This window comes from Setaria viridis, chromosome 5, assembly GCF_005286985.2.
Source record: "Setaria viridis chromosome 5, Setaria_viridis_v4.0, whole genome shotgun sequence".
NCBI classification, from domain to species: Eukaryota; Viridiplantae; Streptophyta; class Magnoliopsida; order Poales; family Poaceae; genus Setaria; species Setaria viridis.
In genome coordinates this window covers 5,702,993-5,727,597 of record NC_048267.2, presented here as the reverse complement: position 1 = coordinate 5,727,597, position 24,605 = coordinate 5,702,993, and the positions used below count along the sequence as shown (strand labels likewise).

General features: G+C 43.5%; 2 protein-coding genes and 1 pseudogene across 3 annotated transcripts; 2 read left to right on the top strand and 1 right to left on the bottom strand.

Moving 5' to 3' along the window:
- The first annotated feature begins 309 nt into the window (after nucleotides 1-309).
- Nucleotides 310-2,622, top strand: LOC117859040 (paired amphipathic helix protein Sin3-like 3; annotated as a pseudogene).
- Nucleotides 2,623-6,799: 4,177 nt separating this feature from the next.
- Nucleotides 6,800-15,812, top strand: LOC117855430 (paired amphipathic helix protein Sin3-like 4). Of its 2 annotated transcripts, none has more exons than XM_034737783.2 (23): nucleotides 6,800-7,192; nucleotides 7,521-7,760; nucleotides 7,884-8,052; nucleotides 8,154-8,252; nucleotides 8,334-8,504; nucleotides 8,699-9,017; nucleotides 9,457-9,590; nucleotides 9,739-9,814; nucleotides 9,897-9,926; nucleotides 10,009-10,274; nucleotides 10,351-10,505; nucleotides 11,544-11,671; nucleotides 11,768-12,022; nucleotides 12,115-12,765; nucleotides 12,887-12,942; nucleotides 13,088-13,738; nucleotides 13,812-13,912; nucleotides 14,022-14,160; nucleotides 14,240-14,392; nucleotides 14,588-14,751; nucleotides 14,831-14,942; nucleotides 15,034-15,205; nucleotides 15,376-15,812. In XM_034737783.2, the coding sequence occupies exons 1-22, from the start codon at nucleotides 7,119-7,121 to the stop codon at nucleotides 15,184-15,186; spliced, it is 4,296 nt and encodes a 1,431-aa protein (XP_034593674.1). In that variant the 5' UTR covers nucleotides 6,800-7,118; the 3' UTR covers nucleotides 15,187-15,205; nucleotides 15,376-15,812. The 2 variants fall into 2 exon arrangements, with proteins under 2 accessions (XP_034593674.1, XP_034593673.1); XM_034737782.2 differs by having other exon boundaries at nucleotides 12,854-12,942.
- Nucleotides 15,813-17,453: 1,641 nt separating this feature from the next.
- Nucleotides 17,454-23,799, bottom strand: LOC117855823 (uncharacterized). The gene is made up of 3 exons (XM_034738217.2): nucleotides 23,413-23,799; nucleotides 22,454-22,508; nucleotides 17,454-21,209 (listed from the first exon to the last, which is right to left on the bottom strand). Exon 3 carries the CDS (start codon nucleotides 21,065-21,067, stop codon nucleotides 17,948-17,950), a length of 3,120 nt encoding a protein of 1,039 aa, XP_034594108.1. The 5' UTR covers nucleotides 21,068-21,209; nucleotides 22,454-22,508; nucleotides 23,413-23,799; the 3' UTR covers nucleotides 17,454-17,947.
- Nucleotides 23,800-24,605: the final 806 nt, after the last annotated feature.

The following is a 24,605-nucleotide window of genomic DNA, read 5'->3' as shown; positions in this document are numbered from 1 at the left end:
GCATCTTTTCTGTTTCGAGAACAACACATGATTTTAGCACATGAAGTGAATGACCTCACATCATTATGGAAAGCAGGCATGGTTGGTGCTTTTGTTATTGTGTTTGGTGTTGCGGTTGGCATGTACTGAAATTCCACTCTAATATGGTGGCTTTGGCCAATCATATAAAAAACGTTGGTTGCAAGATTCATGGCGCTTCATGGTAGCTGCTGCTGTTCTTCTTTTCTATTGGCTGCAGTTCGGAGGCAAATAGTAGTGCAGTTGTTTGTTGGCCTTAGTTGAGACTGCTTGCTATCTGAGAATGGATGCGGTAATATTCCTTCAATGGTGGTAATTGCTTCTTCTTTTGCAGCTCAGAGGCAAGGGAGGAGTTACAATGCCTAGAGCAAATGAGATGTTCAGGGCAGATTCAAGAATGATGGTGGCCTTTGGTGCCTTGACATCAAAACCCCAGCAGCTGACATTTGAAGATTCACTCAGATTTGTGAAGAAAGTGAAGGTGAGTTGAATGTTTCAAAAATATATGACTTGCCGTTACTTGATTTTCATCTGTGTGACCAGATTGCCAATCCTGCTTTACTGCCTTGTCTAATGAGTTGCCATGAACTGGCTGGTACCACCATGCACTTACAATTTAATACTGAGTCTTCTTGTCTCCTATTTTGATGTACACCGAGTGTCGAATTATCTAAAACCCATGTGATAGGAGGCACGCCCAGGTGATGTGTGCTCATGTGCTGTCATGGGCTTTCGGTTGGGCTGACTGGGCCTATTGGGCTAGGTTCATTAGGGTTAGGGTTGCTCAGGGGTCAATTAAGCCTCTCTATATAAGGAGAAGAGATGTATCAATTGAATCAAGCAAGAAGCAAATCAAGGTTAATAGGAGATCACTCACCCTATCCTTGCCTTGTGGTGCGGCTGCGGCCGATCGGCGAGGTTGCCCTGCAGCCCTGCTTGGGTTCAGGGCCATCCAGATCCATGTTCATGAGGTCCTGTAATAGGGCTTGCAAGCATTCCCTTTTGTGAGGTCCTGCGGATACGCAGTTTGTAGAATATAGAATGTACTGTACTCTGAAATTTCTTTGTTAGAAAAAATATTCTGAAATGTGGTTTTAAACTTGTAGCAGATAGCTACCCGCAGGATAACTTGCTAGCCCACTCTGCAGCTTTCAGAAAGTAATTACTGATTAGCCATTATGTAGCCTCTTAGCTCGTTACCTGGGAATTGCAACCAATGGTTCATAGTTTATCAAAAATATGTACACTGGAGCAACCCCCCAAAGTATACTAGCCGTCTGAAACAATTAGCTGGTAAAGAAAAGAGTGAGTAAAGAATACAAAGGCATGTTGGGAGGATACTACCAAAAGATCTTATTGACTGTATAACTCATTTCAAAACTTCTGCTGCAATCATTACTCATTAGGAACAGAACTGCAGGTTCACATGCTAATTTCAGACAACTTCTGGTAATATTGGATAAATTCTGAGTATATTTTTCTAGATTATTCTGTATCAGGGATTGTTTCTGCATTATGCAATCGGGACCTGATACCATAACTTATATCACCCTCCAAGTAGGATGCTTACATCTGAATGATGCTCTGTAGAGTTTGTGTGCAGCTATAGTTCTTACCTTCTTCTCTGTACTAGGTAACAGGTAATTCAGCTATTTGATTGGATAATAGATCTGACATTTATAGTTACTCATGCATTCTCTGATACTGGAACTGCTGTATGAACTATGGTCCTGATGCAATAAGATGGAACGGGGTGTATTGTCCCTGAAACTCTAAGAAAGCTTATGCTTCTCATGACCTTGTTTCTCAGGCCCGCGATTACATGTTGTATTTGTCACTATTTGACATTCTCGGAAGAATGGAACTGTCCCAGCTTGATGCCTACCAAGAGGTATGGATGCCATCCTCTCCTTCCTTGACACATTTTCTGAACTATGGGTGACCATTGCCTCCTTTTGTTCTCCAGTTACAGCTGCTATTTCGAAATCATCCAGATTTGTGTGAAGAGCTTGAGAAGTTCAGACCACCTGTGCGTATAAAGCACGCAACAAACAACATCTGGCCCTGGGTTATCGTGTGTGCCGTCCCATTGGTTGCAGTCAGCCTAATCCCGGCGCTTGGAAACCCAGTACTGTGGTTCGTTCAACAAACTATTGGCGAAAAGATGGCCACGTGATTGAAGCTCCAGTGCGGTACATACATATGTAGTTACCTCCAATTATTGGCCCCATCATGATCAAATTAATATAGTCTTTATATATATGTATATAGTTAGTTAGACTGGCATTGTGGAAGGAAATTGGTGTTCTTGGTGATCAAAGTATCACTTGCAAGAAATTTAGTCGGTACTTGCATTGGGGGGTGCAACCGTGCAAGCCTTACCTGAACATTACTCATCTCCATTTAGACTGGGTTTAAGTGCTAAATCAAACTTCCATGGCATCCCTCTGTTTCCTGCTATAACTAAGACAGGTGCTGTTGTTATGCTGTGAGTTATGGGTACGCCTCCTGCTCATTCCATCAATGGTATGATCAAACATGGACGTACATATGTGTATGTTGGATTCACACATGGAGAAATTCTGTTAAGCAGTGCCTGTGCAATGAGTTGTTAAGGAGTGCTGTATCGGATAACGGAATAAGTTGCCCTGTAAATGACTTGTGGGGCTCCATATATCAGAGTTGAACTTTCAGTCTGAACTATGGACTTCTTGTGATGCTGTGTCCTTCCGAGTGCAGCCAGTCTTGAGTGTATGAGATACTGTATCCTGGTCATTAGGCGTTGTTGCAAGGAGTAAATAGCCGTGTCAGAGGTAAACATGATCGAAGTGATATGGGTCAGTGAGATAAGATCGCGCTTCAGCATCTGCTTGGAGGCGTTGCGCGAGGTGGAGGCGGCGGCGGTCAATGGGGGCGTACCCGAGGAGCTGCCGGGCTGCGCGGACGCCTCCCACCGACGTGCTCGTTTTGTACCTGGACCCCGAACTCTGCACTTATATGCCGGATTTATGAGTGCATAGCCAGTAGCCCAGTACCAACACTCCAACAGTCAACCATGGCGTCTGCTTCATGCATGCCGTAGTTTACCTGGCGAACGCAAGCTGCTGTTCTTCTTGAGCTCCCAACAAATGTCATGTCCCTGAGGAGTGTTCATACCTGGGAGGGAGCAAAGTTTTTATTGGAAGATACAGGTCAAAGTCAGGGGAGTGACGCGCGCACAGATTTCATGGACGCGTCCGGGGTCCGGCTCCGGTGCACGCAGAGGCGCCAACACGCTACGTAAGGCGGCTCGGGGAGGAAGGACCGGACCGGACCGGACGACATGGTCCACGCCCTCGTCTGACCTCATCCCTGTTGCTCGGCTCGTTGTTACAGAGAGAGCTGGATGGGATAGGTCTACTGGTGACAGGGAAGAGGCGAGAAGGATAGCAAGCAGCCTTGCTCGCTGGGCGCTTCCGCAGGATTCCACTGAAATTCTCGCGTTCCAAAACAGGGTAGGGTTGCTAGCTACTGAAAGGCACTCTATGTTGCTGCCAAACCCTAGCGGTTAGTTGCATTGAGGACTCGTATAAAATAAAACAAAAATTAGGCCATGGAATATACTCTGTATGTGTATATCGTGGCGAAAGGGGAAATGGAAAAAAAGGCAGCCTTTAGGCCGTGCCTTAACCTTTTCCAGGATACGCGTCCTTAAATTAAACTATGTACAATTTGGTTTCAATTTAAAAATCATGTGCTACGCTGCTTTCAAAAAAAAAAATCATGTGCTACGCTAGCTACGGAGGCGATCGAATCCGGGGGACGCATTAGCGGTTGCACGACGTGCTCGTGCCTGAGTCTTACTACCTTGCAGTTTAGGAGAGCTAACCCGATCTCCAAGCGAGGAATTGCACCCACCGGAGCAAAATCTCCTTCGCCCGGTCGCCCCCCTGCCGCTTCTTTAACTAGTATATAGGAAACGTGCCGGCGGAGGTTTGTCAGGTCAACATGTTGTGTGCTCTGCCTGGTTCAGCAGCAGTCGCGCACTGAGCTTCGCGTTTGGTGCCTGATCTGATCAAAATGACGAACTGTGTACTCCCGTCCCTTAATATCTGTCGCCGTGGGAAGCGTGCTGGTCAAACTTTTTTAAGTTTAACTATATTTGTAGAAAATATTAGCAACATTTATATTTTTAAATAAATTTATTATGAAAGTAGATTCAACGATCTATCTAATGATACTAATTATGTACCATAAATATTAATATTGTTTATATATATTTGGTCAAAGTTGATTACATTTAAATTCTCGAGAACTGAGAACGACTGATAAAAAGGGACGGAGCGAGTAGTATCAGACATCAAATCAAAACGTGTACTATCAGTGTCAGGCTGTTAGCATTATCCAAGAACTCATATACCTTGCCATATGCATTTCAGTAACAAATGTTTTCATGTGTCCGGATGCAACCAGAGAGTAGAGTTTTTCAGTGTAGTTGGCACAAATTTTAGCCTCCAAAGAAGGCTGGGTATATTTGCTCCTTTTAAAAAAATTTATACACTGACTTTAAAAGAGGGCTAGTAGCGAACATGTGCTCGCTACTTCCTTAAGTAGAGATCAAGTTTGTGCTTTGTTACACTTCTTACCTAGTTGGCCGTTAACCAACAGCAAAGAATGGAGCTTTTCAAAAGTTTGTATAGAAGCGCTCACGATTTTTGCTATCTGGATGAAAGATTGCCAATGGTCACCTCTAAAAGTTTGCTAGGTAGAGAGAAGAATGATGGTTGGAGAGCTACAAAATCGGTGGGAGGAGATGACGTGTGGAGAAAGGACATAAGTCAATACAAGTGGAGATAAGTTAAGGAACAAACACGAATGATAAAACTAGCAGAGGTGAGCGAATGAAAACAACATTAAGAAAGGGAGAAAAAGAGGTAAGTGAGTTTAGTAGGGTAAATCCAAATACCTCAGTTCAGCAGATTATTCAATACTAACATAAATAATATTTTTATTTGGTTTATGTACATGTTATTAGGCCAATCTAGTTACCCTTAAATGTTACCCTAGTCGATTTGCTTCCCGACATCTCCGAGCAAAACCCTATCATGACACTAAGGACATGACCACGTATATGTGTAAAAGCAAAGCTGATATCAGTTTGTGTCAAAACTAGGCTCCATTGTATGTTTCTATTTTGATCGATTTGGTTTGGTGACTTTGTGCTCCATCATGCTACTTACTTGTTAGCCGCTAAAAAAGAAACAGACAAAGTTTTTAAAATATTTGTATAAAAGCGCTTACAACATTTCCATCTGGATGAAAGATTGTTAATGACCACTTCTTAAAGTTTGTCGTGCAGTGAGAGGAATGACGGTCGGAGAGCATACAAAATCAATGGGGGAGAAAGGACACGTGCCAGTAGAAAAACGGAGGTGAGCTAAGGAACACGCATGAATGGAAAGAGTAACGGAGGTGAGCTAAGGAATACGTATGAATGGAAAGAGTAACGGAAGTGGGTAGACAAAAACGACACCGACAAAAGGGAGAAAAAGTGGCAGGTGAGTGTAAGCAAGGTGAATCAAATACGTCAATTCAACATATTATTTAGTGCTAGCATGGATAATCTTTCCATTCAGTTTTAGGTGGATGTTGTTAGGTAAATCGTAGTTACCCATACAATGTTACCCTACTCGTTAGTTGCTAAAAAAAGAAACATACAAGACTTTTAAGAGATCTGTATAAAAGCGTTTACAACATTGCCATTTGGATGAAAGATTGTCAATGACCGCTCCCAAAAGTTTGTCGCATAGTGAGAGAAATGGCGGTCGGAGAGCATACGAAATCAGTGGGAGAAGATTACGTGGGGGGAGAAAGGACACGTGCCAGTAGAAACGGAGGTGAGCTAAGGAACACGCACAAACGGAAAAGAGTAATGGAAGTGGGTAGGAAAAACGACACCAACAAAGGGAGGAGAAAGAGAGGCGGTGAGTATAAGCCAGGCGAATCCAAATACCTTAATTCAATTCAATTCAATGTATTATTTAATACTATCACATATATTTTTTCTGTTTGGTTTTACGTGCATGTTATAAGGCAAATTATAGTTACCCATGCTATGTTACCCTATTCGGTCCTTTGCTTGCGGACGTCTCCAAGCAAACTTTTTACTCACCGCTGTGTTCGTACTTCATACCAATAGCAATCTCCGTAATTCCATATTAGCGGCCACACCATGCGTATACATCTTTTGCAACTTTGTTACTAACGGAAGCCAACACCCATGTATTTTGTTAGCAACTTAGCATTTCTTACCAAAAGAAAAATAAAATCGAAATGGAATGAAAATACACCACACAAAACCACGGCGCTCTCCCTGCGTCTCTCTCGTGGTTAGGTTAACCTGCAGCGCGTGCCGGGACGCGCGTCCCGGCCCGGTCGTACCCCCGCTGACATGTGGCCCCGTTGCGCGCTAATCCCTTCCCGACCCCCTTCTCTAATCCGCGCGTAGCCCGCACAGCCACCGCCACGCCGCCCCGAAATTTTCCCGGGGGGGGTATCCGCACCCGCTGCTACCGGCGCGTGTGTTACCCGCAGCACAAGCCAACCCCCCCCGACCCGGACCCGGTGAGCTCACCGCCCTTCTAAGCACGGCCCACCCCGGCCGCGTCCATCGCCGCCGTCCACGTGGCCCTTATCTCGGATCCGGCGGCGGCCGGCGGCGCAACAACGGCCGCGGGCTGCGTCCCCTCCGCGATAGGTTTACTTAGCGGAGCCCTCACCCCCATTTCTCTCTCTACCCCCCTCCGACCCCGAGCCCGAGCCGTTCCCTTTCGTTTCGTTCTCGCTCGCTCGCCCCCCTTTTCTCCCTCGCGTCTCTGGCGATTAGCTCCCGCCGCCTCGTGCTGTCCAGGCGCGGCGTCCGGCGAGGGTTGGAGGGTGGTCGCGGCCGGCAGATCCGGCGTCGGCGGCGGCCGGCGTGCTCCGGGGTGAGATCGGCGGCGGCGGCGGCGGCGGCGGTGGAGAATAAGGGGGGTTGCTGCTCGAGGGAGGAATCGGCTCGCGCGCGTGGGTGAGGAGGAGGGCGTGGAGGTGGAGGAGCAGGGAGGCCGGTGCATGGGGGCATGAAGCGCGGCGCCAGGGACGACGCGCTCATGGGGTCACAGCTCAAGCGACCCAACCTCGCCCGATCCGATCCGTGAGTCGCCGACTCTCCGGCCCGCCTCGCTACGGTTCCTCGCCGGCGCCGCCGCGCTCGCTTCTGTGTTTTTTTTTTGTTTCTGTTGCGCGTTTGATTCTCGTTTTTGGGTTGCCGTCCTGCTGCGTGGGGTCGGCGAGCGAGGGAGAATATTTGAATCTGCCGGGCGAATTCGGGGTTTGTCTGGGATTTGTTTGATTTTTTTCGCTGATTTCGTGGCTGTTTGCCCCAATTTGAAGTCTAGGCTGTAAAAATGTTTATTTTTGCGGTTTTTGCCCCCCTACGGTTCTATCCTGTGGTCCAACGGTCCGGTTTTCTCCTTTCGCAGGGCGGCACAGCCGCAGCACATGCCTCTGCCCGGTTCAGCGTCGGCGGCCGCGCCGCCGCCTCAGGCTGGTGCTGCTCCACCAGCGCAGTCGCAGCAGGCGGCGGGTGCTGCCTCGGCCAACCAGAAGCTGACGACCAACGACGCGCTCGTCTACCTCAAGGCCGTCAAGGATAAGTTCCAGGACAAGCGGGAGAAGTACGAGGAGTTCCTCGAGGTCATGCGGGACTTCAAGAGCGAGAGGTTGGTCCATGCTGCCAGCCTGCCTTTGGCCAATCCGATTCTAACCGTTTCCCATGTTCCCCTGGAGCTAAATATTTACGTTTCTACTCGTTAATCGTGCGGTGGTGAAACTGTCGGATGCAGGATCGACACCAATGGAGTGATTATACGTGTCAAAACCCTTTTCAACGGGTACCCTGAGCTGATCCTTGGGTTCAACGCCTTCCTGCCCAAGGGCTATGCGATCAAGCTACAGGAGGAGAAGAAGCCTGTAGATTTTGTGGAAGCAATCAATTTTGTGAACAAGATAAAGGTATTAATATATGTATACACATATAGGTTGATCTATCATGTACTGATGGTGTGATATGCGGCGAACTAGCGATTTATTGCAACATTGCTTTCCTTTCACAGAATCGGTTTCAGCATGATGAGCAAGTTTACAAGGCATTCTTGGACATTCTCAACATGTACCGCAAGGATAATAAGTCCATCCAAGACGTTTACCAGGAGGTACTATTTTCTCTTGCTGGTTTTTGCTTGTATGTCTATGCTTGCGCTAAAGTTTGTGAGTTTGCTTGTCATTTTTGGCAGGTTGCTCAGCTGTTCGCTGAACATAAAGATTTGCTTGAAGAATTCCAGCACTTCCTGCCTGATACCTCAGTGGCTCCACAAGCAGTGGCATCTTCAAGGGGTGGTTTGGTTAAGCGGGAGGACAGGGGCTCTCTAGTGCCTCCTGCCAATAGGACCCTTCACGGTGATAAGGTAGAAATGACGTGCAGTTTTGTGGATTCTACTTATTTTCAATTTAAAGGATAGTTAGCTTGCAGGAAGTAGGATAAAGCTGTGTCTTGGTTGTCGGTTAGCATTTTCTGTACTACTGCATCTAGACACCATCTCATAGCTCTTATGCTACAAAGATAGTTGACATGCCACCTTTTCTTTCTTTCTTTCTTCAGAGGGACAGAGCTTATCTGTCACATGCCGACCGTGACTTCAGTGTTGACCGTCCTGATGTGGAGCATGATCGCCAGAGAAGACGTCTTGATAAAGAAAAAGAACGGAAGGTTGAAAGGGATAGAAGAGATTATGAGAGAGAAGACAAGGATGGTGAACATGACAGCAGAGAGCTGGAGATTGGACAGCGTAAGCGAAAGCCTTTTCCAAGGAAGATGGAGGATACTGCAGGTGCTGAGACACACCAAGGAGGCCCCAGTGAGAATCATGGAATACATAGCATTTCTGCTTCATCGTACGACGATAAGGATGCGCTGAAGAGTAAGTCTTTTGGCATATTCCGAGTAGTTGCACATTATTTATGTTCGGTATGTTATATATGCTACTTCACATCCATCTTCATAGCACCATCCTTGAAAGTAAAAATGCAATTTGGGTGCTGCAGGACCTTAAAATATGCTGGATAGTAGATGTTAAAAACGATGCACAGACATATTTTGTTACTATATATGGCTGAATTGGGTTTGCTACTTTGCTTGAATATCATTGGTCTCTTATGCATGTCTGCAAAACCTACTTTGCTTGAATATCATTGGTCTTTTATGCATGTCTGCAAAACCTACTTTATGCTGTCATTTCTAATACTTACTACTTGGTCAAATTTAGCTGTTATGTACCATTAATATCTTCTGTACGTTTGGAGAAAATGGTTTGCTCTCTACTTGTTTTTTTACGCCCATGCTTTCTCTTGCAATATCAGGCGTATACACACACGAGTTCCATTTCTGTGAGAAAGTGAAGGAAAAGCTGGAGCATGATGCTTACCAGGAGTTTTTGAAATGTCTACACATCTACAGCCAAGAGATTATCACGAGAAGTGAACTGAAGAACTTGGTTGGTTTCTTATTTATTCACTCATCCATTCATTTGTTTACACTTAATATTTGATTTTTTTGCATCCCTTTACTAACTTCACTCAATAGTACTTGCATGAGTTTACTTAACAAAAGGTGAATCACGGATAAGTTACATTGGTTTGCAGGTGAATGATATACTCCAACATTATCCAGAACTTATGGAAGGGTTTAATGAATTCTTGGAGCATTGTGAAAATATAGGTAATTTATTACACAGTTCATAGATATTTATGATCATCTTGTAATATGGATGAATTCTTAAAGTTTTTGTACCTTGTTGCAGATGGATTTCTTGCTGGAGTCTTCAATAAAAGTATGTACTAGCTTGAAACTTTGCATAACAGTGTCCTAATTATTTCAAACTATCATGTTAACATTGATTATCTAATATGAAGGGCCAACTGCAAGAATTAAAACGGAGGATAAGGAGAAGGATAGAGAGCGGGATAGGGAGGACAGGGATAGAGATCGGGAAAAGGAAAGAGAAAAGGAAAGAGAGAGACTTGATAAAGGATCAACATTCAATTCAAAGGAAGGTGCTAGCCACAAACCGTCTATGTTCTCTGGCAAAGAGAAGTACAACCTGTCGAAACCGATTTCAGAGCTTGACCTCTCAAACTGTCAACGATGCACTCCCAGTTACCGTCTCCTACCTAAAAACGTAAGCTGATTCATATAATGTAGTTCTCTGTGTACTGTGTTTCATATAACACTTTTTTGTTCAATCATGTTTTCAGTATCCCATGCCCCCGGCCAGCAACAGGACTGATCTTGGAGCCTCTGTTCTTAATGATCACTGGGTATCAGTGACATCAGGAAGTGAAGATTATTCATTTAAGCACATGAGGAAGAATCAGTATGAAGAAAGCTTGTTTAGATGCGAGGATGACAGGTGCTGATTTATCTTTGCTATACGTAGATTAAACTTCATAGTTGTGGGCATATGAACTTTGAGGAGAACAGTCTTTCAGCATTCACATTAGCAAGGGCCTGTAGAGCTACCACCAATATTTAATATCCATGCTGTTGCTAGTGTTTTACATTTTTTATGTGAATATGCGTAAGTAGTAGTCCTATATTTTGGTGGAAAGAAATAAAAAGGAAGAAAAACCATTTGCTTAGTTGCTCGTACATGTGGTTTAATTAGTCAATGGTATTTATTTTATCTTTATCTTTTTAAGATGCATAGGCATAAACCATGCTCCTAAGGGGGGTTGGCTAACTGTTAATAGATGGCCCATATTGCATGCCATATTTTCCAAGTTTGACGCGTTGTGCATTGCATGCTTTTGTTTTTGAACCATTCTTAACTGAGTATTTGTTCATGTGCTGTATCTTTCCTTCTGTTGTTTCCTTATCTTTGCTCACATAATCTCATACCTTTTTCCTGACTACATGTGCTCTAAGTACTTGTTGTAAACTATTAACAAGAAATCAGTGCTAGTGGAAACCCCTGTATCTCTTGGCAGCAGTTGATTCCCAGAAAGCTTAATTTGTTAGCTTGTGACCAAAGTGGAAAACAGTTGTTCCTGCATGAATAAGTAATTAAGTATTAATTGGGTAGTTGAGCTGAAGTAGTTGTACCACTGAAGTTTGCCTTGCTGATGTATTTTTGTGAGCTTGATTATATTAAAACAGAAGCTATGTTTACAAATCTAGGTGTGCTGCATATGGCAGGCATGCGTATATTATCTTAAAATTATTCTCTGGAGTTACGCCATCTAACCAGCAAGGACTCAAAAACTTGACTACTAAATTTTACCTGTCCCGGCTGGTACGACCGTAACTGGCTGGTTCACCGTATTTTTGCCTCTAACCAGCATCATTTCACTTACGAATATTATTTGTTCTTTATAAGCTGTGTAAGTGTAGCTTATGCTGATTCAGTTCTTAACTGTGGTTTGAACTTGTTCTTAACTTCTTTTTTCAGGTTTGAGCTCGATATGCTGTTGGAATCAGTTAATGCTGCGACTAAGCGGGTTGAAGAGTTGATAGAAAAGATGCAAGACAACTCAGTAAAACCTGAGAGTCCTATACGCATTGATGAGCATTTAACTCGTAAGTATTTGTTCAGGAATATAGGTTAATAATATTTGGCGATGCTTGAACTGAATGGAGCTTGACTGGTATTGTGGGTTGTTGACGCATTGACAGCTTTGAACCTGAGGTGCATTGAGCGATTGTACGGTGATCATGGTCTGGATGTGATGGATGTTCTTCGCAAAAATGCTAGTGTTGCATTGCCAGTTATCCTAACTAGACTCAAACAAAAGCAGGAAGAGTGGTCAAGGTGCCGATCAGATTTCAACAAAGTTTGGGCCGAAATATATGCCAAGAATTACCACAAGTCACTTGACCATCGTAGTTTCTATTTCAAGCAGCAAGATACGAAGAACCTGAGTACAAAGTGTATGTAAAACTTTATTACATGTGAATGTTTCTTCTGGTTGTAGGTCCACCCTTGCCTGGTGCTAAACTATAATATTTTATTCTTTGTGTAGCTCTCCTGACGGAGATAAAAGAAATTAATGAGAAGAAAAGGAAGGAAGATGACGTACTCCTTGCCATCGCTGCTGGCAATAGGCGGCCTATAGTTCCCAATATATCATTTGAGTATGTAGACTCAGAAATCCATGAAGATCTACATAAGATCATCAAGTACTCCTGCGGCGAAGTCTGCAATTCTTCGGATCAATTAGATAAAGTGATGAGAATATGGACAACTTTTCTAGAGCCAATTTTGGGTGTTCAGCCTCGAACGCATGGTTCTGAGGATCCAGACCTAGTTAAGGCTAAGAGCCGAACAGCAAAAACTGGTCTTGCAAGTGTTGGGGAAAGTAATACTGGAGCAGGGATTGTTGCCAAACAAGGCAATGGCGATGAAAGTGAGCAAGGACCGTCATCCCGGGCTAGATTGGCAAATGGAGTTGCAACAGACACTCAAAATGGTTTCCACGATGCAGATCGAACTGCTCGTAGAGGTGAGGAACCATCAAACTCTGCATTAAATGGAAGACTGCACAGTGCTGCACCTGCCGCAGATGAAACACCTTCCATAAGTGCCCAAAACATGGCTTCTACCGAGCGATCCGCAGAGAATTTACCTGCTGTTAGGATCGAACAACAGAAGGCTAATTTGGAACTTACGCCAGGTTTGTTCTGCTGCTTCGATATTCTTTGTTGTTCATAACTTGGTTGGGTTTCATGTTGCCAGTTCTTATGGTTTGCATGGATTGCTAGGTGTGAATGCTTCTAAAAGTTCTCATGATGCAGTTGAGACGGCTGGTGAAGGCGGCAGGGGTGGCAATGAAACATTGCCTTCTGCGGAGGTACAAGATCTTTCATCAAACCATTTTTACTGTCCAGCTATGTCGCAATATAATTGGATATTTATGTATACATTCACTGCTTTCCTAAAAAAATGCATCCAGCAAACTCATTTAACTCATATTTCTATTTTTTTTTCTTTGACAGGGAGGGGAGACAGGGAGGCCGGGATCATCTGTAAATGGCACCAATGAAGGAAACAAAGGGCGCCTGAATAATGAAGGTTCTGCAGCCCATAATACTTCAAAAGTTGAAAGAGAAGAGGGTGAATTATCACCGAATGGAGATTTTGAAGAGGACCATTTTGTTCCTTTTGAAGATGGAGCATCTAAAGCAAAGGAAGGTTCCACAAGCAAACCGTTCCAGGGTAGGCCTGGGGAAGTGGTACCATCTTCTGAGGCAGCCGGCGAGAATGATGCTGATGCTGATGATGAAGGCGAGGAAAGTGCTCAGAGGTCTACTGAGGACAGTGAAAATGCCTCAGAGGCTGGTGAAGATGCATCAGGCAGTGAATCTGGTGATGGTGAGGAATGCTCTCGGGAAGACCATGATGAGGAAGAAGAGGATATGGATCATGATGATCAGGATGCGAAGGCTGAAAGTGAGGGTGAGGCAGAAGGAACAACTGAGACACATGACGTGGAAGGAGGACTATCACTACCGCATTCGGAACGCTTTCTGCACTCAGTTAAACCACTTGCCAAGCATGTACCTACAGCTTTGCATGATCGAGATGAGAAGTCCTCACGTATATTTTATGGAAATGATTCGTTTTATGTCTTGTTCAGGCTACATCAGGTCAGGTTTCCACTACCCTTGGTTTTATATCTCTGTATGCACTGTCTTCTTGCTAAATAAGTGTCTATTGCAGATCTTATATGAGAGACTCCTTTCAGCAAAAACAAACTCTTTTACTGCGGAAAAGAAATGGAGGACTTCCAAGGATACAAACCCGCCTAACCTATATGCGAAGTAATATTTGCATTTCTGCAATGTTCACAATGCATGCTACTAAAATAAATATGTTCACAATGCATCATACCCATATATGATGACTTACTGATCTGTCTTTCCTATGAAGGTTTATGACTGCGCTGTACAACTTGCTCGATGGTTCTTCTGACAACACCAAGTTTGAGGATGATTGCCGCGCTATTATTGGAACTCAATCATATGTACTCTTCACTTTAGACAAACTGATTTACAAAGTGGTGAAGCAGGTAAACTGGTTCATCCCTTATTCTGTTAATTTTGTTCGGGCTTGGATGACATATTAATTATCAAATTTTGTGATGCCAGCTTCAAGCAATAGCAACAGACGAAATGGACAATAAGCTTCTGCAACTATATTTATATGAAAAATCAAGATCTTCTGGGAGGTTCTTTGACCTAGTTTATCATGAAAATGCCCGTGTCTTACTCCATGATGAGAGCATATACCGTTTTGAAAGTGTAAGCAACACTTTTTGTGCAGTCTCTAATAATTCCCATGCTTCAAAACTTCTTATGTTCTCCTGTACATGTGCCAAAATGATTGCTCATTCTTGTGTACTACAAATGCGAAGTTCTACTGTGCAGACAATGCGTACTTTAATAGTTCTTTCTTTTTGTGGAATGATGTTGATTAGTTTGTGCTGTCAATGGCAGTGCTCAAATCCGACAAGGTTGTCTATTCAGCTGATGGAATATGGTCACGAAAAGCCAGAAGTGACCGCAGTATCAATTGATCCAAATTTTTCCTCGTATCTTTTTAGCGAGTATTTGTGTAGTATGTCAGATAAGAAATTATCTGAAGGCGTCTACCTTGGAAGGTATTATTTTCTCCGACTCACGATGAAACTCCTGGTTCCATTTCCCTTGTTTGTGTCTGATTGTGTGTTGTTCTCCCAGGAATAAACGAAAACATTCAAATAACGATGAGCCTTCAGATTCTTTGAAGGCAATGGATGGTATCAACGTTGTAAATGGTCTTGAATGCAAGATATCCTGCAAGACCTCTAAGGTATGGCATCTTGATCTGATTGGATATTCCATCACATGCGATTTTAGTCAAGAATAAAGAATGAAGCAACCTGTCAATGCTATGGATGCAGGTCTCGTATGTCCTTGATACTGAAGATTTCTTGTTCCGTTTGCGGAAAAGGAGAAAAGTTTTGCGTGGTGGGAATGTGCCTGACAGGTTGCAGATTTCAAAAATATCTGCTGCAAAAGTGCAGCGCTTCAATAGATTCCTATCCAAACCATAGGACCATTTGGCATGAAATGGTAATTTTGATAGCTTCCAACTTGTGCATCATTTGATGTTATGTCTGTCTTTAATGGCCTACCGGTTCAGTAAATTTTGCATCACGGCATCACGCTTTTCCAGTCACAATTTCAGTAATTTTTTTTTCCGGACAGCAGTTTTCTATTTTTAACAGTCCTCACCTTTGCAGCCATCATTGTATCTAAACATGGAGATGCTGGGGCAGCCAGCTGCTTCGCTTCAACAATGAGAATCTGCGGGAGTTCCATGAGTCCATCGATAATTCTCGCAGAGTGCCCTTTTGGAATAACAGCTGGGAAAAATACATAGGGTAAATACAGCAAAGCGAAGGGAGCGTGTAGGCCACCGCAGTCAGCTCTGTTGTGCTGAAAGATGTGTATATATGTATTAGGAGCATGTTGTTTGTTCTGGTTACCATTCACTGGGTTCTTGATGGAGGTCTGTTCCATCAGGTATTTAACTAATCATCATTTGTTGCTGTTGGTATAGGTCTTCTGTTCTTTTTGCCGTCGTTTTGCATTGAAGATATGTAGTCAAAATTAAAACCCGTGTCAAACAGTTATGTAGCCTTCGTTTGGTTAATCAATCAGACACCATAATTTCTTAGAGGCTCCTGGGGAGGTGTTTTTCCTTTCTTCATGCTTAGTGATTTAAAGCTTTGGACCAACATTTTTGCCATCCATCCCTAGCGTGCATCCAATATCGCGTGATTTTGTTTTTTTATGTTACTATTACTGGTTTTGGCCAGCAAAACAATGTATGTTCTGGAATGCAAGGATCTCTTATCGGTAATTTTAGCCACTGTTTTCTATCGGAAGAATATCGGAATCTACACTGATTTCTATTAGAGTATGGGATGTTTATAAAATCCAATGATTTTTACTGTAACAGTTATATTTAGATTTATATTATTCTTCTAAATGCATACTCCCTCCATATTTTCAATTCAACTATGTTTAGATTTTTTTCAATTCAACTTTTTTAATTTTAAGTACGAATAGCAAAATAATTATAGACTAATAATATAAAAATTGTGTTAGTAGGTTTATTGTGAAACCAACTATTATAATATATAACATTTTCTATAAATAATTATTTATTGACTAAAATTGTAAAAATATTTAATTTTGGAAAAATCTAAACGTACCTAGACGGAGCAGTTTGGAACAAAAATAAAAAATCTATTAACGTAGTTCTCCAAAACGACTTTTGTGACCGGTGTGAACAGGCCGTTGGCGCATGTTGTGACTTGTGAGCGTGGGTTTTGAGTTGGGCGGGCGGGATGCAGCTGGGCTGCGCGATGTGATTAGACGGGCAGCTGTAATGGGCCGTCATCAGCTGTGGATCCAGCGGCACTTGTGTAAATGGACCGTGTTGAACGAACAGGGCCATGGTCAATTCATGATGAACAGTAGCACCAGTTTGCTTTTTCAAAAGAAATAAAGCAAGTGAATGAACATCTGCATTTCGGCATACACGTACGGGCATGATCGTGGAGAGAGAGGTTGCATCAGGAGGGAGGCCAATTTGGAATCCCTGCAGAAATAGATGATCAAGCTCCATTTTCGTTCCATTTCATTTCGAACTGCCCCCTGCTTCTCGATGTGTCATGTTTGGCTCCTTCGTTCAAGTATAGTCGTTATCATTTATCATGTTGAGTCATGTAGTTCGTCTTAACTAACAACCATAGTTGGTCTAAAAAAAGTACCAACATAGTTCAAAGAAACTTGAAACACTCAAGTTCATTTCTCCTCACCTCAGGACTCACAAACTTCAGCTGCTGCAACTGTAGAATACTGAATACATGAGATGATATTGAATGATGCTAACAGGGTAGGATAGTATTTTGGCAAAAGTCCATTTTTGGGGCATCAAACTATTGCCAGAATCTGATTTTAGTCATCAAACTACAAACTTTTATGATTCTATCCTTTCAGAATAATGCATACAGTGAACAAACTAATGATGAAGATAGAGGTGAAAGAAAATCTCCACATATGAACTACAACCTTTCATGATTCTATCCCGTAACAGAAATTCAGTAAGTTTGACATGAGACTCGTCTGATCCTAATCACAGCAAATGAACAGAGCTCCAGAAAAAAGGAGGCTATCAAAATCAGGACGCAAGTGCAACTTTTATACAGAGGGAGATTCGAATAGAAATGAAGTTATAAGACGAGCCGCAGCCCGCAGGAGGGTGTCCTGTCCATCCCCTTCACAGCAACACCAGCATAACCATCACTAATAGATCAGCCAAACCTGACTTGTTGGATTTCATGTTTCAGTTTCAGGAAAGGGAGGCAACAGGCCTCTTCTGATAATTCATCAGGTTGGCCTCCCACAGTTCAAATACAGTACTACCATTTAGATTACACTAGGAGGAAAAAAAAGGAAGAGCTGCAGTTTTTACATCAGAACTAAAACACTAGATACAACTAATGCTAACTACAAATAGCAGCTGCAACAAAATTACTCATCTTTTGAACTGCAGCCTGCTGCCGGATAGCCATCTAGCAAAAGAGTCCAATTTAATGCCTTCGTTGTGCAGATTGGTACGGCCCAAATCTAGTCCACCATAACGTTAGTGCTACAGATGCTGAAATCCAGACACCTTATGTCTGTCACTCAAAAGAAAAATGCAGAATTGTGGAACCATCCAACATTCGCAGAACCTTAGTTCCGGAAAATTCATCACAAGAAAGCTCCAGATTCACTGCAGATAAGGCTTCTCACATTGAATCAAGTAAAGAGGAATTCCTCTGGTACCGACAATGGATCGAGCTCCAGATAGCCTCGAAGCTTGCCACCTTTTTCATGTGTCAGATGAAAGCAAGGAATCTGGTGAGAAAATTTGGGGTACTCATCCTTTCTTATTGTCTTCACAGATCCCTCTGCTCTGTATGGCATAAATACCGTCCTATAACCATCCACTTTCCTCAAAAGCTGAACCTGTATGGACGAATCAGTTTGGCCAAATATCTCCACCAGTTCATATTCACAGTTTTCAAAATCGTGTGCAGTCCATCCTGCCCTCCAATTCTTGTAAACAGCCCATATCTCACCCAGATGAGGAATTATTTCATACTCGCCTTTTCTGCCAGCAGATCTTGCCTCTACAGGATGAGAAAAGGCATCTGTACCAGTGTAAGTCATCAACTCGTGAATGCTTGAAAGCCTAAAGGTTCCACACCCAACTGTCCGTTCTTCTTGAAGCAATCTTTTCTCCTCTTCTCCTCGAGGACAAACATCAAGCCATCTAACTTGCACTTTATCATTCTTGAGATCAACTTTCTGTATGTAAGCATAGTAATTGGGGAATTTATCTACATCACTATAGAGAGCCCAGATCTGCCCAGGTGAAAACTTTTGAAGCAATCTTATTTCTGAAAAATAATAGAATTCTGATTCAGCACAGACATACTCTGTTTGGACATTATCATCATCGACATCTGTAAGTTCAGCAGTACCAGTGTTATGCTTGCTATTCTCTTCCTTTGGTGTCTTTGTAGCGATCCCTACATTCATGGATGCTGTATGTTGCCCATCACTCACCTTCCTAGATCCTCTGTGGGAGCTATTCCTACTGGCCGAACCTGCATGTTTGGCATCACGTCCCTGACTTCTTACAGAACTGCATTCTGGGACAACAGATGGAAAAGCCTCTTCCAAGTTAAGGGGAAGAGCTGCAGGATCAAGTTCAAGAGATCCTTCTGGAACGCCTTCTTTTTCAGTTCCTCTCATCAAATGATGCGGGACACAATGAGAAAACCTCAGTGTCTCACCCTGAGATATCACGTATGGAGCTGCCTCTCTAGACTGCATGAATAAGCTAACATAACCTTTTATCTTCACAAGCGGCATGACAATAATGCTAGTGCTCGTGGTGAGATCAGAGAGAACTTGAACCACTTCATACCGATAGTTGAATTTTTTGTGATTGTCAGCATCTGAGCTCCAACCAATATCCCATCCCTTAAAAAGAGCCCAAACTTCACCTTTCTTTGGATATATTTCATAGGAGTTTCTTGTCTTGCTTTTCTCAAAGGATATAGTTCTCGAGAACATAGCAGTTTCTTTGGCTGTCTCTGACTGTCCATGCATAAAGCGTCCACAGGCAACAGGCAGACCTCCGTAAGACCATGCCCTCTCCGCTTTATTTGTGGGATCAAGCTCCAGCCAAACAAAATGCAGCATAAACTTTGGGGTAGTTTTTACCTTCGTGATTCGAGCATAAAATCTAGGCATACAGTCTTGATCATCATAGACAGCCCAGATCTGGTTGGCTCTAAATTGATTTACACCTCGAAGTTGGTCAAAATCAAAAAATTCAGGATCCATAAATGTGTAGTATTGATTATCACCTGGAGCATCATCATCATTTAGAACTGGACCATTGTCGCTGACAGAATCAAATGCCTTTTCTTTTCGATCATTTAGAACTGGACCATTGTTGCTGACAGAATCAAATGCCTTTTCTTTTCCATCATTATTTTTTCCAGCATGCATTGTTCCTCTCTTCATTTGCTCAATTCCATTGGATGTTTTATCTCCACATGACTCACCTCCTTTCCCTTTATCTTCTGTGTTCCTGCAGTCATTAACACCATTTGTCGGACCATTATGGTCAGCTATGTCTGTGTTCGGCTTTGCTGCTGTATTGCTGTGATCACCATGGAACACACTTTTCCTCAACCTCTTTAATACAGGAGAATTCACAAAATCATCAACGTCCTTGTTATCGTCATCTTCAACATCTTCGTTGTCGCTATCTTCATTATACTTAACTTCTTGCTTCTGCCTGCTTGATCTGCGGGTTTGTTGACCTGGCCCTGCACTATTTGCAGCAGGACCATTTTCAAGAATCTCTTCCTCGCTGTCACTACTAGTTTCTGACATGCTTGATTCACTTGATTCAATCACAGCTCTCCTGCCCCTTTTCAATCCTGCAGATGATTTAGCTTTTGAATGATTTCTGGTGGCCCGGTCAGATTTCATTTTGTTTTTTAGCCCACCTGTGTTCCCATCAGTTTCCCTCCTTATATTTACACCAGCATGATGAGGACTGACATTGGCATGAACTCCTGAAGTGGTTGACCAAGCTTTCTGACCAGTGACATTTGTTTGAGGACCTGGAAAGTTCTGTGGTGCACCTGCATTTTTCCAAACCCCAGCAGATCGCTGATTTGCCCCGGAAGGAATAGCTTGCTCCTTCAAATCATGCGCAACAAATGGCTTCAAACAATTCTGACAGCGCAAAGCCTTCTTCAAGATTGAACGGTAGTACTGATATCTCATGCCACAAGATGGACAGAGAGTCCAAAATGTTGTTTGTGTCCCTGCAGGATTTGAGGCCTGCTGCTGCTGCTGCTGATGCATATTATAGAGATTCACAGGAGTAGAACTAGGTCTAGCAGCTGCAGTTCTTATATGAGGGGGTCTTGCTGGACCGCCTCTGAAGGTGCTTCTTTTCATGTCATACACCATACGCTTTGACTTGTCTGTTAGAGTTATGTTTGCTTCTCCAACTAATTTGAAAGCTGCCTCTGCACCTCCAAACTTGTTCTTGTCAGGATGTAGCAAAAGGGCAAGTTTACGATATTGTTTCTTTATCAGGGCATCATCAGCATCTACAGGTACTTGCAGTATTCCATACCAGTCAATCTCAGCATTTACCTTTGCTGCAGCAGCACAGTGAACATCACAGACACTTAACATTTTTGAAATGTCAATGTCATCAACTTCTTTGCAAAGTTTCTGCGCCTTGCTAATAAACCTTTTTGCGGCAACAAAATCCTTTTCCAGCATTTTTCTTTCTGCCAGAGCTTTTGCTCTCGCAGCTTCATCTTTGTTGCACTCCATGCAACAAGAGAAGTTGGTCCTGTGCCAGAAATTTAAATTATGGAGTGGCTAGCGCACAGTATATCAGTAACCACTGCAGTAGTTCTCTAAGAACAAAATGTGGAGTGCGGTTTGCAGAAATCTCGACTGCCCATGGTTATTTCTGCAACAAAATAAACAAATAAATAATGTAGTTAATAAAACATGACAGCATAACTTCTACCAAGAGGTCAATTTAAACTCCCTGGAAACAAAAAGGAGGGATATCTTTACTCTATTATATCTATAACCATTGTGACACGCCACCAAAAAATTAAATAGAATGGACACATCAACAAGTTTGATTCTAAACTGTAAGAAGGAAGTACAAGATGTCATTAGTGCTCACTTGATTCAAAATCAGCAAACTTACATTTGTGATCCATTGAAAAAGGAGATCTACCATGAATTAAGGAGAAAAGCATTATATATTCAGTACTTAACACACTCCATTTTTTCTTTGCTGCACACTAAAAGTGCACATGCAGCATCTGTTCATCAGCGGTAACTTCAGTTTCAACAAGTGCATTTAGCAAAGGTTCAGGAGAATCTATTGTTATCTGACCCACAGCATCACACATAAAAGAAATCACCTACAGATTTAAGTATCACATAAGCATATGGGAAAGCACAATGACAATTGACAAGAATATCTTGCAATATTTTACGGAAAGTGCAAAGTAAAGAATCAGCCAACAAGGTTTGCCATAACGTTTTTGAGTAGTTTGACAAACAAACGCTTGACTTCCAGACCATAAAAACATAATAGGTCTGAGTGAAATATTGATTTTCCTACATAATGAATAGAAAGAATTGAATTTCCGATCGTATTCTTTTTTATGCCAGGGAGTTGCTGCTGGGGACCATGATCGAGAAGGCATTTTATTTGCCATAAAAAGATGAAATTTATCACTTCCTGCCGAGTACTCGTTTTATGCTTATTAAATAAGAAACTTACACATTAAAGTATTATCAGCATTACAAGTGATGACACCTACCGATACACATCCACAGTTCAAACACGAGATCCCATACAACAATACCCTGTTCTAGTCGCCCACAAGAAGCGAAGCTAGTGCTAAACTGACCATGGTGCATCACTCAACGAACTTTTCACAGGAATATATGGTGATTATGAGCCTAGGTGGTGGCAAATATTCCAGCATGGTGTCATCCCTGCCCACAGGCACTCTTGTCATCCAGCATGAAGTTGGAGGGTGGCAGGGATACATGCAGCAACACCAAATAAGCAGATCCATGTGTATACATATATATTTTTTAAATTTAGCCAGGATGATATAGGTTATAAGAGAACAGAGAGCAAGTGCAAGTCTACTACGGTTGTAAAATGCCAAGAGGAAAACTTACTTGTTACCACATATAATCATTAGTTCGTCACTCCATGCAGACAACACAAGCTTGCCTGCATAAAAATACCTTGTCAATGTTTGTTCAAATATCACTCCATGAACCATAACATAGTTTCTCTATAAATAAAAAATACAAAACAACTTCAGATATCATGGTGCAGTGTAGACACCTGACCCATAACTGAAAATTGACCTTGAAAAGATGCAAAATATTTGCCCTTTTGTGTGTTATTTGCCCTTGAAAAGAAAGATATGAAGCATGGCAACTTTCCTTTTATTTATGTATCTGTGTCTAGGGTGATGTTGGCAAGAGAAGAGAAAAAATAAGCACATGGTCTTCCCCTCCTCGTTTGACATATCAAAAGGACGGTATAGGTATTGACCAGAAAGACCGATTTTGGTCTGCATCAAAGGCAAAGCATATACAAGAGTAGAAAAGGCACTCCTCGGTCATCAAATACACATGCACATTGTTGCAATCATCCGCCGACCCACACAAACACAACTATGCAGCCAAACTACACATGCACACTCCGATGTCTATGATCCAAGAAGCACAGGCACCCTTTCATGTCCATCGAGAAGAGACACATGTCTCCAGAAGGAGACGAGCACAAATCTCAGAGCTTTGTCAATCGGAGCTCATGGCTAGTAATTGGCAGCACCATGGAGCAAAATGAAATCAAGGTCCAGGAACGCCACCTGTTCCCTTATCCAAACACCTTCGATCGATAACCGAAAGAACGGACAGTAGTGACTAAAGCTGACCCCAAAAAAACTCACATGCAAACAAGATTACCCACCGCCAAAATCCCAAACATTGCTCCTCCAAACTGACCGACAAACGTTAGCTATGCACGCAGAGCCCTAAACATTGCATACAGGCTGACAGGCACATACGCGCGCACGTAGAAATCTGTTAATTGCACAAACAAGCAGAGGGCAACTCGTTTCTACCTTGAGCAGGGGGGCGTCCAGGTTCTGCTGGGGATGGAGCGGCGCCGGGCACCAGGGGAACGTAGGAGCTTGGTGGGACGAGGTGCCACGGCGACGGGTCGAGGCCACAGAGCCCAGGAGGTCCGAGCCTCCGAGGCGCGGCGTCGCCGGGCGGGGACGAGCTGGCGCAAGCGCGGGAGGGGGAGCCGCGGCACTGTCGAGGAGGCGGCTCCCGTCGGAAGGTAGGAGGCAGGAGCGAGTTCAGATCCGCGCGGACGGAAATGAAGCCGGCGGGATCCCCGGCCGCCGGCGGCCGCTCCGCGAAACCCTAGCGGTTGGGGCTTTCTTCTGCGGTGCGGGAGAGGAGTCAGTTGGGCAGGGGAGACCGAATGGGAGAGGTCAGAGGAGGAGGCGAGGGGATCATAGAAGTGGCAAGTGCAGGTAAATATCGCCAACTAGAATATCCATCTGCCGCATGACCCCGCGAATCAGCCGTGCGACATGCGAAAGCTTCTCTCCGCTTCCCGGGTTTTTCTTCGCGCTGAACTCGCTGAAAAGCCATTACTTGTTGATACGCTGAATCATTCGCCGTTACTCGCGCTGCAGTCTCAGAACGTTATCCATTGGAAATCAAAATTTTCACTACTTGCCCAGAGAGTTTTTTTTTCCCGCGTCTATGAATCGTTTGAAAGAACGACGCATATTGCGTATTGTATTGATACTGTAGAAAATTATAAGATTGCAGTCCTGGGAGGTCATAGTTAGAAAAAGAAAAGAAAAAACAACAAAGAACTCACCCGTTTGGACTGGGACATCAACGCAGGTCACCACTCAACTGAAATGCGGCCTCCCCACTCCACTCTCCGGTGGCACCCACCAACAATCACCCACATGTAAAGTCAAAACCTCCATCAGTGGCCCTGCGTCGACAGGAACCTGACGGGAGCAGACTGCACCCCACCAAAGAGGTCGCCGCCATGCGGGGTCCTCCGCCAAAGTGCTGCTGCAGACACCACACTCCACCTAACAGAGTGATATCTCCGGATCCGGACCTCTCAGAAGCTGCCTCGCAGCCACATCACGGTACACGACGCGTGGGGGCCTCGCTACATTCGCCGTTGGACTCCATCTCGCTCTTGTGCTCGCCTCGCCCGTCCCGAAACTCCATGTCACGGATCCATTTCTTGTGTTGTTGTTAGTGTGGTGAGCAATGT

Bases quoted from the DNA above. Each gene is read 5' to 3' on its own strand.
- LOC117855823 (XM_034738217.2), bottom strand. From the start codon at position 21,067: ATGGAGTGCAACAAAGATGAAGCTGCGAGAGCAAAAGCTCTGGCAGAA.
- LOC117855430 (XM_034737782.2), top strand. From the start codon at position 7,119: ATGAAGCGCGGCGCCAGGGACGACGCGCTCATGGGGTCACAGCTCAAG. The intron at 14,393-14,587 runs GTAAGCAACACT...TGTCAATGGCAG, and splicing joins GCATATACCGTTTTGAAAGT to TGCTCAAATCCGACAAGGTT. The intron at 14,752-14,830 runs GTATTATTTTCT...TTGTTCTCCCAG, and splicing joins GAAGGCGTCTACCTTGGAAG to GAATAAACGAAAACATTCAA.